General features: G+C 44.4%; 1 protein-coding gene across 6 annotated transcripts in view; it reads left to right on the top strand.

The window, feature by feature from the left end:
- Positions 1 to 14,027, top strand: part of ENOX1 (ecto-NOX disulfide-thiol exchanger 1) — a 2,394,477-nt gene that overhangs the window by 2,070,700 nt on the left and 309,750 nt on the right. For all 6 annotated transcript variants that reach the window (XM_078657297.1, XM_078657294.1, XM_078657296.1 and 3 more), the window contains one exon: positions 11,212 to 11,318. In XM_078657297.1, the coding sequence (XP_078513423.1) occupies positions 11,212 to 11,318 (107 nt within the window). The remainder of the gene's footprint in view (positions 1 to 11,211; positions 11,319 to 14,027) is intronic.

Below are 14,027 nucleotides of genomic sequence, written 5' to 3'. Positions count from 1 at the left end.
TATACTTAGTATTGAACCCAGTGCCAGATTTATATGCACAAAATGAAATCACATAATGTCGCTTTAGTCTTCAAACAGATTAACTGCATACTGTACAAGTTCATTTTAGTTATGCAGCGTATTCCCGAGCTTCCACATGAACTAAGAATATGGTGATGTAATTGAAACATGATACAAAACACTTGTTCTTTTCTGAATGCCAATAGTACAGAGCACTTTGGAAACATGCAGTCTCTCATCTCCTTGTTAGGAAGCAAAACTCCATATTAAATAATCGTACAGCCACATCCCAGTTGAATTTGCTGTGTTCATTGCGATAACCTCCTAATGAAAACACGTTGAAGTTTAATTACATTTTTATTGGACTTGCCAAAGGCTTACAGGCTTTAAAACTTTTTATGTATACTTTGAAAAGGAATATTACTTTCAGACTATTAATAGTATTCTTTCATTTTGTTTTAATGATTTTTCATGTTATTAGAAAAACTGTTTGAAGGTGTATATTACAGGAGAATTATGTGGGGTATGTCTTTGCTTCAGCAACTTCTGGATACATAAATGAATACTAACAAATGAAGGCCTCTGACCTGAACGTTCCCAAACAAAAAACTAAAAGCAATAAGGACCCTTACAAATGTAGTATTGGAAAGAATTGGCCAGATAACTAACACCAATAAAACAAGGCACTAGCAATGTGTATAGTGGCGAGACGAACTAGAGTTTTATGTATGACCTGACATAGAATCGCCTAACTATGGAAATCTTCAAGAGCATAAGAGTGTCTTGGGGTGTGAACCCTGCTCAAAAATGGACCTTGAGTGTCCAAGGGGACAAGACAAATGTGGACCTTAAAAAGGTAGCAAAGCCTCTGCTAGAGTCTCTAACTGTTGTTATCACTCACACGTATTGGATATGTGCAGCAGGGGGTAGTATCATTTGCCATAAAATGTTGCCTACATTTTTGTTAATTATACCATCTAGCTTACTGCACCTTCTTGATCGTTGTCTTTTAGTACAAACACACATAGCACTATATTGTCCTTGTAGATTTGTTCCCACAATGTAGATTAATCAAATTAAAGAAATCCCCCAAAAAATTCAATTACAAGGGGATAAAGTACATATACAATTAATCAAATTAAAGAAATCCAAAAAAAAATTCAATTACAAGGGGATAAAGTACATATACACGCACCTTCAGTGCTCTAATAAATGCATACATCCAGAGTGCAGAATATATGTGTATGCATACCCGCTTCTCACTTCTTTATCTGACACAATGTGGCACACACAGCCATGTTTTATTAAATTCCTCAAGCAAGGTAAGGAGAGGGTAGAGGATGCAATCAAATGAATACTCCCTGATAGAATTCTACGTGTAAAGTGAGCAACACAGAAATAGGATTCTGCAATAATGATTGAGAGAGTGTGTGCCCTTAACCGAAGTCTGTTCAAGATATACATGAATAACCTGGTCACATTAGAATAGGTACCAGTGCATGGGCTACTTCTAGAAGATGCCAAGATCATGTGCCTTCCCATCGCAGATTACCAGTATCCTAGTCCACGACAGGACAAGGTTTGCAACAGTGCCTCAACAAAACTATTGTAAAAGACTGTGCCAAAAAATAGGCTAAACAAAATCCAAAGTCACGGTTTTACAAAGTAAAAATCTATCTGATAGAGACTTCTACCCTAAGATTCCTTAGAATTATTCCCGTGGATCAGACTGGATTCAGAATTGTTTTGTGAGCAGTACCCCTATGCACTGGTAGGAGACGTTGTTTGGTTACGAGTGGTTTTGGGGGCGACTTCCGTGCCAGAAATGAGGTGCGTGGTGTCTATATAGGCACCGCCCCAGCTCACTGACATCAGTTCTTTTCTTTAGGTGCCAGTCAGCGCAGATCCGAAGAAGAGCTACAGCCAGTCACTTTTTTATTCACCTTTTTGTCGAACATTTTTGAGACTGAGGGGCATATTATCAAGTAATGGCGTTACATTATCGCCGCTTTTATCGGCAGGAAACTGCCGATAAAGAGGCGATAATGGGCTTGATAATATGCTCTATGAATTCCAATCGAAGCCCATGTTAGATGTCTTCACATGTTAGATGTCTTCACATCTAACATGGGCTTCGATTGGAATTCATAGAGCATATTATCAAGCCCATTATCGCCTCTTTATCGGCAGTTTCCTGCCGATAAAAGCGGCGATAATGTAACGCCCTTACTTGATAATATGCCCCTTTGTCTCCTGGTGTGGTGGGGTAGTCCACTAAGAAGGCTGGTTTCAAGTCCTTTGGCTCATGTCACTGGCAAATCGCAGTGATGGATTCACACCTCATCTGCCTTTGGGTGCCTTGAGTGCAACCATGATGCCAAGACCTGCATCTATTGTCGGGCCATGCACCCAGTGCCTTGACAGAGCGGGTCCTCAAACTCCTTGCTTGATATGAGGTGCTGTGACGGTTTCGATTCTGGTCAAGAGAAAGGTCCTGGGACCAATTGCACAGCCACTCCAAGCGCTCATTGTTGCAGTCTAATTTGTCAGAGCATTCTGGTAAGTCCTACAGATTGAGAAGAGCAAGAATTCATAGAGGTCCTTGACTTCGCACCGCCCGTCGAAGTTATCTGATGAGACGAGGGAACGTCGGCATTCGAGGCCTGGCTCCGTGGTTGAGCCTGTGCCTGGGCCTTCTTTGTGGCTCCCCAAGTTCCCAGGGTCTGGAGCATCCCCCGCCCAACTTTATGATATTTATGAGGCCATACACCTCATATTTGGGCAGCGTGCTCCTGCTGGAGTGCCTTCAGGCTCCTAGGGCTCGGGGCCCCTACTGGCCTTCTGCCTGCGGGCTAGTCAGGCCCCTTAGATTCATGGATGTATCTGGACTGGCACCGATCGAGCCACCTTGACCCTCCCTGGTGTAGGGTGCATTGCAAAGTCCCTGGCTGTGGCGTTGCAGTCCCTATTATCATCCCCAACTTTGATACAGAGCTGGATGGGCATCGTCCTCAGGGCCGGACTGACCGTGGTGGGCATTGGGCATTTCCCCAGGAGGCTGGATTGGTGGGGCCGCTAGCGTTGGGGCTGCTTTTGTTACTGGGGGGCGGTTTTGTAGCAGTGCTGCAATATCGGCCCCCAGTAACAAAAGCAGCAGTGCACACCTGCCCACTCCCCCCTCAGCCCCCGTGGAGGCGGGGGAGACGGGGTGCGACAACATTTTTAGTGCTGCTTTTGGGTCTCAGTCCGGCCATGATCGTCCTATGCCGATTCCGGCACAGGCTGGGGGTAGACCAACCATTTAAGAGCTTGTGCTATATTCTTATGGGCTAGGACTTGGAGATGACTGAGAGGGGCAACTGGGCTCTGATGATTATCAGGCCCCTAGATGCCACTGAGGACACATGGTGCGAGGATCTGGCGGATGCCATTGGTCTGGATATCTGCCCAGACACATTTCCTGGTTTCTCCTCCTACCTTGGCTACAGAGGAAGGAGCCTCATTTGCTATGGCGGCGAGGAGGGCAGCTGAGGCTGTCAAGATGAGTGTCTAGACTGAGGTAATTCAGCCGGGATTCAACACATCTGAACTGATGGTCCTGTGTAATGAAGCCCTCACGGATGTCCTACTTGGGACCTACCCTGGCCCTGGTCCAATGGGTGAATTACCTGCCACAAGCGAACTGCCCCAGGGGACCCCAGTTTCCTTACAACACATCCCACCCTGAAGACCTTGGCGGTACAAGTCTCAACTTCCAAAATAAATCCTGACACATACCCTACTACTTCCCCGGAATGGGAATCCAAGAAGCTGGATACCTTGGGGAAGAAGTTGTTCTCTTCCACCAGCCTGGCACTGGGCAGATACACCCACTTGCTCTGGGGACTCAATTGCGCAGATGCTTCATATATTCTCAGAGAAGGCCCGAGCCACACTCCCAAGTTATTGCTGATGGGAGAGATGCAGCTAAGTTCGCCATAGTCTGTGGGCAGGATATGACCGACTCGCAAGGCAGAGCGGTTTCATCGTTGGTGGCCTTGTAGCACCACACCTGGCTGAGGATGACTGGCTTTTCTATGGATGTCTATCTCTCATTCATGGGCATGCACTTTGATGGCTCCAGTCGCCTTGGAGACTAGGCAGACTCAGCTCTGGAGTGCTTCAAGGACAGCAGATCTATGGCCAGGTCCTTGGGCCTTTCCAATGCACCTCACCAAACATTGTTCGCCTACCCCTCCTTTTGAGACCACAGAAGAGGCTTCTAACTACATCTCAAACTATCCAGCCAGCATGGCTAGCAGACTTATAAGTCCTTGCCTGGCCGACGACCCGGCACCCACGGGCCTTGTGGGTCAGGCAGCCAGAGGTCAGGCCAGTCCGCCACCCCTGCGGCAGCTGTAGACTCTAAGTCTCTTTAGTTTGCACTCCGACCATCATGGCCACCCAGTGGGAGGCAGGATACACCATCACCTGCACCACTGGAGGTCAATAAAACCCAACAGCTGGGTTCTCCATATTATACAAGGGGGCTATTCCCTCCCCTTTATGACTTACCTGCCACCCACACCACCCACATACGATCAGCTGACAGAGGACAACATCGCATAACTCTGCCAAGAAGTGCAGTCTCTCTTGGCCAAGGATGCCATAAACAGTGTGCTGGCATCAGAAGTAGTTTGTGGTTGATATTCCTGCTACTTTCTGGTGCCCAAAAAGGACGGACGCTTTCATCCTATCATAATGCCCTCTCAATTTGTTCCATAACAAAGGAGATATTCAAATTGCTCATGCTTGCTCAAGTTCTGTCTGTTCTGGACCCAGGAGTCTGGATGGCTGCATTAGACTCGTAGGGTGCATACTTCCTTATCCGCATCTTGCCTGCCCACAGACCTTACCTGCAGGTCACCGTGGACCACAACCCCTTTCAATTTGCAATGCTCCCTTTTGGCCTTACCAGTGCCCCTTGGGTGTTCACCAAGGTGATAGCGGTGATTGCAACTCATCTGTGCTGATCAGTGGTGCCAGTCTTCCCCTATATCGACAACTGACTGGTTAAGGCAGGCTCGCCACAAACAGTGTCTCCCACATGCAGACTATGGCCAACCTGCACTTGCTGTGGTTTACGATCAGCATGCCTAAGTCACACCTGGCCCCTTCTCAGAGGTTCCCTTTCATCAGAGCTGTTCTGGACACAGTGCAGTTTTATCCTCCCCAGTGGCAAGTCCAGGATATTCAGGCTATGATACTGATGTTTCAGCTTTTATCCTGGATTTCGGTGAGTCTGACTTGGAGGCTGCTGGTCCCCATGGCCTCCTGCTTGTGATGCATGTGCGCAGTCGTATGTTGAATCTGCAGTCGGACGTGAAGCTCCAGTGGGTGCTGCATCAGAGAAATCTCTCCAAAATGGCCCAGATCTTGGAGGGCACAGCAAAAGATCTACAGTGGTGGTTCCAAACCGCGATTGGGCCAGCTGCAGACCCCTCTCTCTTCTTCACCCAGATCTGATTATAGTGACAGACACATCACTACTGAGCGTGGGCGTCCATCTGGGAGAGGTGGGGATCACACGACTTTGGTCTCCTGCAGAATCCATACTCCACATCAACCTGTTGGAGCTTTGAGTGATGCAGTTGGCATTCAAAGTCTTTCTGCCCTCCATCAAGGGAAGGCTAGTGCTGGTGTTCACAGTCAACACCAATGCCATTTGGTACTGCAACAAACAGGGTGGGGTGGGTTCATGGACCCTCTGGCAAGAGGCCCTGAGTCTCTGGACATGGCTAGAATGTCAGGCCATTTCCCTGGTGGTTCAACACTTGGTGGAATCTCTGAACTCCAGAGCATACACACTCACACAAAGAAGCCTAGCAGATCACAAGTGGTGTATCCAACCAAAGGTGGTACAAGATCTCTTTCAGCAGTGGGCAGAGTCTTGGTCAGATCTGTTCACCTCCACAGAGAATGTGCAATGTTATCAGTTCTGCATGCTGGAGTTTCCGAGGAGGCTCTTTCTCAGAGACACCTGTCGTCTTGAGTTGAGCTCCGGATTCTGTATGCCTTTCCACCAACACCACTCCTGCCCGGAGTTTTCAAAAAGATCAGGACCAAGTAATTCTTGTGTCTCTGGACTTGGCTTGTAGAGTCGGGTATCCCAAGCTGTTGAGCATGTCCATCGAGCCTCCGATCAGGTTACTCCTTCGGGAGGGTCTACTATCGCAGCAGCAGGGGAGTGTTCTCCACCTGAACCTGTTAGCACTCCGCCTTCATGCATGGAGATTGTGTGGTGACAGTTAACAGCTTTTGACCTTCTGTTCTAAGTTTAATGTTATTCTGGCAGCTCAGAGTCTCTCCACCAAGACGGTATATGCCAGTCATTGTAGCAAGTTTGTGGCATGGTGTACAGACAAACAGATTCACTTTTTAGCTGCACCCCTTTCGCACATTCGTTTGTTTATCTTTACCCTGGCCAGCAAGGCGCTGCATGGGCCCATTTAAGGGTTATTTATCTGCTCTCTCTGTCTTTCTGCAATTGCCAGATCACCCCTCCCTATTCAAGTCCCCTATTGTAAAAGGTCATTCAGACATGTTGTGTCACTTTTCCCATGTTAAAAGTGATGCAAAAGTGGTGCAAGGTGCATGTAAATCTGCCCCTAGGTCCTAACTATGACTATCTACTGGCAATATAGATATAGATATATGCCATGAACTTAGTACACTTAGTTGCAAAAATATTCATACCACCATGTCTGCCAAAGAAATACACATCAAGGGATGTACTATATGGGTAATGCTGATATATAAGGAAACTCATCATGTGAGTGCTAAGTTGTTTTGGCAGGAAAAGGAATTGTTAAAAATAACATCATGTACTGTACAAGTAAAGAACTAGTTAAAAGATGACATCCACTGGTGAAGAGAAAAGGGATATGTCTCTTATGGTGTACCCTGTTGTGCTGTAAGGGAATTGTGAACCATTCTTATATTGCTCAGGAGTGGGTTTTGTATTGAACATGGGAGGAACTAGCTAAAATATAACTTTCTGCTTTGCAGTAGCGGCTCCTGGAGGGAGTGGTGTGGGCGGTGAGGCAGGGCGGGGCGGGGGAGGTGGGTAGTAAACTACGGCGTAGGCCAAACAGAGATAAGTAACAAAAAAATAAATAAAACAAATTACAACGCGTGCGCTGAAATGCCATCGGTGTTTCAGCGCGCAATGTAATTCATTTTACTTATTTAGTTACTTCTCTCTGTTCGGCCTACGCCTCAGTGTTGAGGTGGTTCTGATGCGTACGGGGTGTTGTTCCACATCTTGGGTGCGTAGATGAAAAAGGCATGCTACTTTATTATTCACATTTCTTATTCTACAGTCTACAGTGCAATGTATTGAGAATGGATTTAATAAAAGGTTGCCATTGGTGCAGCAAGGATGGATGACTTGTAAAAGACGCCCTCCTAAACCCTAATGAATAAGGGACTTGCATATATACCTTCCTGTTTTATACATCTACATTTTTCATTTAAATATATCCATCTTTACTGTAAGGGCTACGTCCAAAATACCCTCCTGTATTATAAAGTACATCAATCTGCAAGCTCCTACTGGTTGCCCTGGTATTGTCCTAATTTAGCAGGGTACAGTAGCCCCAAGTTAATCGTATTGTGTATTTCGAGGATCCCTTAGAATTGTTACAAACTGTTCTAGCCTGTTGAACGTTGAATCTTAATCAGCAAATTATCTAAGCGACTAAATCTTGAACATTTTGCATATGTATTTTTCCTGTTTGAGTTTCACAGTTAAGAATATGGAGCTCTTATCAGATGTCAATTTTTATCTTCCTGAGTGAAATCAAATGGATCTTATATTGCATTGATCGGCTGCTATCCTCAAGAGCTCCTCTTCTAATTAAATTCGTGTTTCTAATTACAGAAGGAGACATTATGTGATGTTCACTCTCTCCCAACACCTTTTCCTCTATGCCAATCTAAAATTAATTAAAGAAGCACATTCTACTTTATCATCTTTGCATAAAGCAATCAAGTGCATTTCTTTTATGTCTCATTCTAAAGTTCTTGCAAGGATTATGAGAATAAATTCCTATCATGAAATGAGATCTAATCCTTCAGTGGAATGTGAAAATAATTGTTCCACTTTTGGAGAGAATTATGACTGCTTGAAGTTGTTTTTAATTGTTACCATATGAAACATTTCGTATATGGAAAAGAAGTGAATTTCCTTTGCTGGAAACGAAGCAAATAAAGTAAGTAATAACATCTATCTAAGCTTACCGTTACCCAGCATGCTCCTGTGCACACACGGTGACACAAAACCAATAATACAAGTATATGTGCTATAGTGCACATTGGGTATTACACTTGGGGCATTGATTTCCCCTCTGCAACACTATTGTTTGAGGAGCTCAGCTCCTCCTGTGGTGGAGATCCAGAAACTTTGGCACCTGCTCCCATTATGTCCACACATTATGGAAACATATGGAGAGTAAAACGAAGTGTGCCCTGCCTCTAACTGCAAGAAATGCACACAATTTAACAGTGCTTTGAGGATGTTTTTGTTTTTATTTGACTGTGGTTGGGGTGGATTTGCCAGAGAACCAGAACGTGTTTGAAGAATCTTACAGTATGCTTACCCCAGACAAAGGCGTCCAGTCAGAAACAGCATTCCTTTCATTAAGACTTCGAATTCTGATACAGAGGGAAAAGGCAGAGTGTAAGTAACTGCCAATAGTACATTTTGTCAGCCTGAGCCAGCGTAAGTCCCCTCACAGTGTGCACTACCTATTTTGTGCATGCCATTCTCATCAAACGGTGCTGTGTTTTTTTGTGTGCAAAGAGCAATACTATTCAGAGTGGCACATATATAATGTTCACCCCTGTGCTACAATATTCACACATCATTTATCTGGGCACATCTTTTTGGAAGAATCCCCCCAGTCCACATAGACAAATGTGACAAATTTGGGCTCGATTCACCAAACTTTTTGTATAAGTAGTAAAGTAGTTGTCTTTTTCTCTGTTCCTGTGTGTAAATCACACTGTAATATCCCGGCTTAGCTGTGAATTGCTAGAGTATTTCCAGGACTATGGCAAGGTTACCCACAGAAACAAAAAACTTAGTAGTCACAAAACCTTTAACTAAGCATGTCTTATTCCTGGAAATTCATGAGTGAGACACATCTAAACCTCTAGTTAGACACAACTATTCACAGAAAATTCTTTGTGAATGAGGTTTGGAAATTAAAATGTAATTTTAATTTCCAATCATAGAAAAAGAGCAATCATAGAAAAAGACTACTGAATCAGGCCCACGACATTTTATAACATGTGACCTTAGGGTAAGTTTTCAGAAAAGTATTCCTCATGATTTATAACCTTTGTAAAGCGTTCTCACTGTGCGAGAGTTGTACACCACTATATTCACATAAAAATATTAATACAAAAATATCACATCCATTATGTCGTCTACTGCTATATCATTATGGTGAGTAATTACTTTCTTTTCTTAACTCCATACGCGCTTGACAGTATAGTGGATGATGTATTTTTTTAGATCAATCGCTTCAGTGCGATATAGTGGTGTAACATGAGTGCTGGTTTACCTATCTGCATTCTACTATTAGTATGTTATTATTTTTATTATTGTTATTAGGTAGACTGGTAGGGCGCATGGCTACCCAAATGGGGTTACCCAGTGCTACACTACCGTAGGGAACCCATAGCCACATTACAGCAAGATTAGAACATCCAAGTTTTCAGCTTTTTATGGAAAAGCAATAGAGAACAACAAGCTCTTAATTCGGGGGGTAAGGAGTTCCTTAGGTTCTGATGGATACATCTGCCTGTGGATTCCTCATCTTTTGAATTCCCCATGGGCAGCATTCTGCGTAAACTTTTAAACTAAAAACAAAACGTTTCCGTGGAATGCTAGGCATGGGTAATTCAAAAGGTGAGGAATCCACAGGCAGATACTGTATCCACCAGAAAAAGCATTACCGAAGGTAAGTAACTTGTTCTTTGTACCTAAAAAGAAAGGTAAGCAACTTGTTCTTTGTACCTAAAAAGAAAGAGGCTCGGCCACCTTACCGAGATTACCTGATTCGAGGGATTATCGCAGAGTCCAGGTTACTGGACTGCAAAGCCTGTTTGGGTACAGTTGGTGTTGCCAGAGATTTAAGATAGCTGTTCAATTAGCTAATAGCTTGTGAAGACACACATAACTTCTTGCATGCAAGTGATTCACTAACTTTCCTCTGCTATCCACTTTTGTAGCTGTATATCTATGCACATGTGATCTTGTGTCTGATGTAATCAGGGATGTCATTCAAAATGTCATATTAATGTATATGCTACCATCAGTGATGTCTTATAGGGTGTCATCACGGGTGCATATTTTGTGATGAAGCATACATATGGCTGTAACTCTGGCTGAACATTAATGTGAAGGGGGCATGGTTTGATATTTCGAAGTGGTTTAAATGTAAAGATCTTGGGCGACATTATTTGTATCAGTGATGCAAATGGCTGCGAGAGGGTCAGATCTGCAGATTCTGGTGAGGTAGCTCAAGGTGGTGGGAAGCTTATGTACATCCTACAGATATTGATGTGCAAGCCGAAGTCCCACTTCGTTAGGTGTGACACACCCTTTCATGCTTCCCACACTGATAAATTGAAATCCATGTTACTTACAGAACTGCGAATTTACAAAATATGTAGTAGTAAGCAGAATCCAAATATATAAGTCAATATCGTTACATCCTTAGACCACAACCACGCCCAATAGTGTGCATTTCCTTGAGCATGCACATTTACTGTATTGGTAAAAGCGAGAACTAAATGTACATTGATTTCTATGCAAGTACTGTTTGCTTTGAGAGCATGACAAGCTGTGTGTATAGTGACTAGACTGCTGTCACCGACATATGTATACATCACAATGCTTGGGATGTATAAAACTATATGCATGTCTATGTTTTCTGTGCATGCTTTAAAATACTAGTTTGACAAAAGTTGTGGACAAGGGCTTGATGAAACCTCTCCAGTCTGAAAACATGTAAGTACACAAGACATGAGTGGCTGGATGCATTTTGGTAGTGTTGGTTGTGTGGTGACGTCACCCATAGTTGCCTCGTGCCTTTGAACTGTTTCTCTGTAGCGACCACAACATAAATTGCTTGTTTTGTTTGACTTCCTTGTGCCCCAAAGTTGAGCAGATTGTGGCCGTTTTCAACGCTTCCTCCAGACAAAAAGCTTGGGACCATTTCTCGAAAGCTCAGCGCAAGAACATAGACATCTGGCGGAAGCACTGCGAGGTGGGTGATCTTCATTTTTGCCATTTCTCTCCAGAACTGAGTCTCAGTTTAGCGCTGATGTTTCCAGAACTGCAGGTTTGGAATTCAATCAGACACTGAAGCGGGAATACCTTTGAGATTGTTTTGTTTGACACACTGAGCTGGATAACAACATGTGTCGCCGAATGGGAGGCTCAGTGAGCGCGGAGAATGCAGCGGCGCAGGCCTGTCATTTGAAGATGTTGCCAGTGCTTAATTTGTAAAAAAAAAAAAAAAAAAGTGCCAGGGCTCTCATCAGGAGACCACTGCAGCTTGCACCGCACACACCCCCTGCTTTTCTGCCAATGATAGTAATAGCACAACAAATAACCATCACACTTCTACAAGTGTGACAATTCTGACTATTTCAGGCCTTCAAACTATAAGAATGGCTTGGGCAACAGATAATAGTTATTTTAATGGATAATACATTAATAATTTACTTCTGTGGTTACCTCTAAATTAGCCACACAGTGCCATCTTGTGGAAGCATGTCTGTCAAGCTCCGGTGCCGAGCACTGGAATCCACCGGCTCAAATTAAGCACTGGATGTTGCATGCCTTTCTGTCTCCTCCACTAGATGATGAATGCAAAATTAATACAGTTATTAATTATGCAGATGACTGTTTTAGGCACAGGACCTTTTTTTTGTTTTTTTTGTGAAATATTATTCCTGTTTCAGTGTAATGGCTTAAATTTAGTGAAATATGTTATGAAGTATTTCGGTCGATGGCAAGGGCTCAGTCTGAAGTCCTACCCACCAGACAACTAGTAGTAGTTTTCGAACCATGTCAATCCCTTTGAATAACCACACCACACTGTCCAGTCTATCAGTCCACTTTACTAAATCAAGACTTGAGCTGTGTAGTGTAAAGAAAACACATGTGTACTGTACAATCAGAAGTGATTTATTACCTGGTAATTGAAAAGAGCAGTTATTGCAGAAAGTATGTGTGTTCTCTTTACACTAAACAGATGGAGTCTTGGTATGGGGCGATATATGTATGAGTGTGTTTGTGTATGTGCTTATGTGCCTGTTTATGTATTAGCAGGCCCTCCATATGTTTTTCTGGTCACTCAGTACTTCAACTGTTTTAATTCTAATTATGCGCAGGTAAGTTTGCATCCTCGCTTCCTGTTTTAAGACTAACATATGTAACATCTTGCTGCCTAGTGCAATGTAGTATATGGGAGCTACAGTGCAGTTTGTTGCACCTGTAGGAAACTAATCTAGAAGGTAAGCCATACTTCTAAAATTAATTTCTATGATATATGAGCCCTCTACGTCCCTCCAGATACTCTGATAAACTGTGATATTATGCAGCTGTATAGCTATTATGTTTATGTTAATGAATGCTGAATAACACATCAGACCGTAGAGTCTACTGCTTATATATGTTTGGGAGAGAAACGTTTTGTCAGCACCACTGTAGCATTGAGGAACACCCCATAATGTTTTCCTGGGAGTTGGTACCTTTTAGTGCACAGAGAAAAACCAAAGGTGGTGATGGACGGAGCCTTGACAATACAAACACTCACCCCCAGTCAACTGATCTGGGTTTAATCCATCACCGTTCTTTAGCACACTCCGCCACCCCAGTTCAGACATGGCCATATGCAAATCAGTCTGACCCTGTGCCTCATGGGAACAGTCCAGCCCGAACTGCCAAGCCATGTCTTCCCTGGACCGGAATCAAGCTTCCCAGGACCGGTTTCTGGCATTACAGCCGTCTTCAGCCGGGCTTGCTCGACTCCAGTGGCAAAGTGAGCAAGGGACTCACGTCTGAGCATACCCTGCCAACTTAGGGCGAACAAAGAAAAACCAAAGGTGGTGATGGACGGAGCCTTGACAATACAAACACTCACCCCCAGTCAACTGATCTGGGTTTAATCCATCACCGTTCTTTAGCTCACTCCGCCACCCCAGTTCAGACATGGCCATATGCAAATCAGTCTGACCCTGTGCCTCATGGGAACAGTCCAGCCCGAACTGCCAAGCCATGTCTTTCCTGGACCGGAATCAAGCTTCCCAGGACCGGTTTCTGGCATTACAGCCGTCTTCAGCCGGGCTTGCTCGACTCCAGTGGCAAAGTGAGCAAGGGACTCACGTCTGAGCATACCCTGCCAACTTAGGGCGAACAAAGAAAAACCAAAGGTGGTGATGGACGGAGCCTTGACAATACAAACACTCACCCCCAGTCAACTGATCTGGGTTTAATCCATCACCGTTCTTTAGCTCACTCCGCCACCCCAGTTCAGACATGGCCATATGCAAATCAGTCTGACCCTGTGCCTCATGGGAACAGTCCAGCCCGAACTGCCAAGCCATGTCTTCCCTGGACCGGAATCAAGCTTCCCAGGACCGGTTTCTGGCATTACAGCCGTCTTCAGCCGGGCTTGCTCGACTCCAGTGGCAAAGTGAGCAAGGGACTCACGTCTGAGCATACCCTGCCAACTTAGGGCGAACAAAGAAAAACCAAAAGGTGGTGATGGACGGAGCCTTGACAATACAAACACTCACCCCCAGTCAACTGATCTGGGTTTAATCCATCACCGTTCTTTAGCTCACTCCGCCACCCCAGTTCAGACATGGCCATATGCAAATCAGTCTGACCCTGTGCCTCATGGGAACAGTCCAGCCCGAACTGCTAAGCCATGTCTTTCCTGGACCGGAATCAAGCTTCCCAGGAC

The sequence above is a fragment of the Lissotriton helveticus genome, chromosome 8, assembly GCF_964261635.1.
Source record: "Lissotriton helveticus chromosome 8, aLisHel1.1, whole genome shotgun sequence".
NCBI classification, from domain to species: domain Eukaryota; kingdom Metazoa; phylum Chordata; class Amphibia; order Caudata; family Salamandridae; genus Lissotriton; species Lissotriton helveticus.
This window is presented reverse-complemented; position numbering and strand designations above follow the sequence as displayed.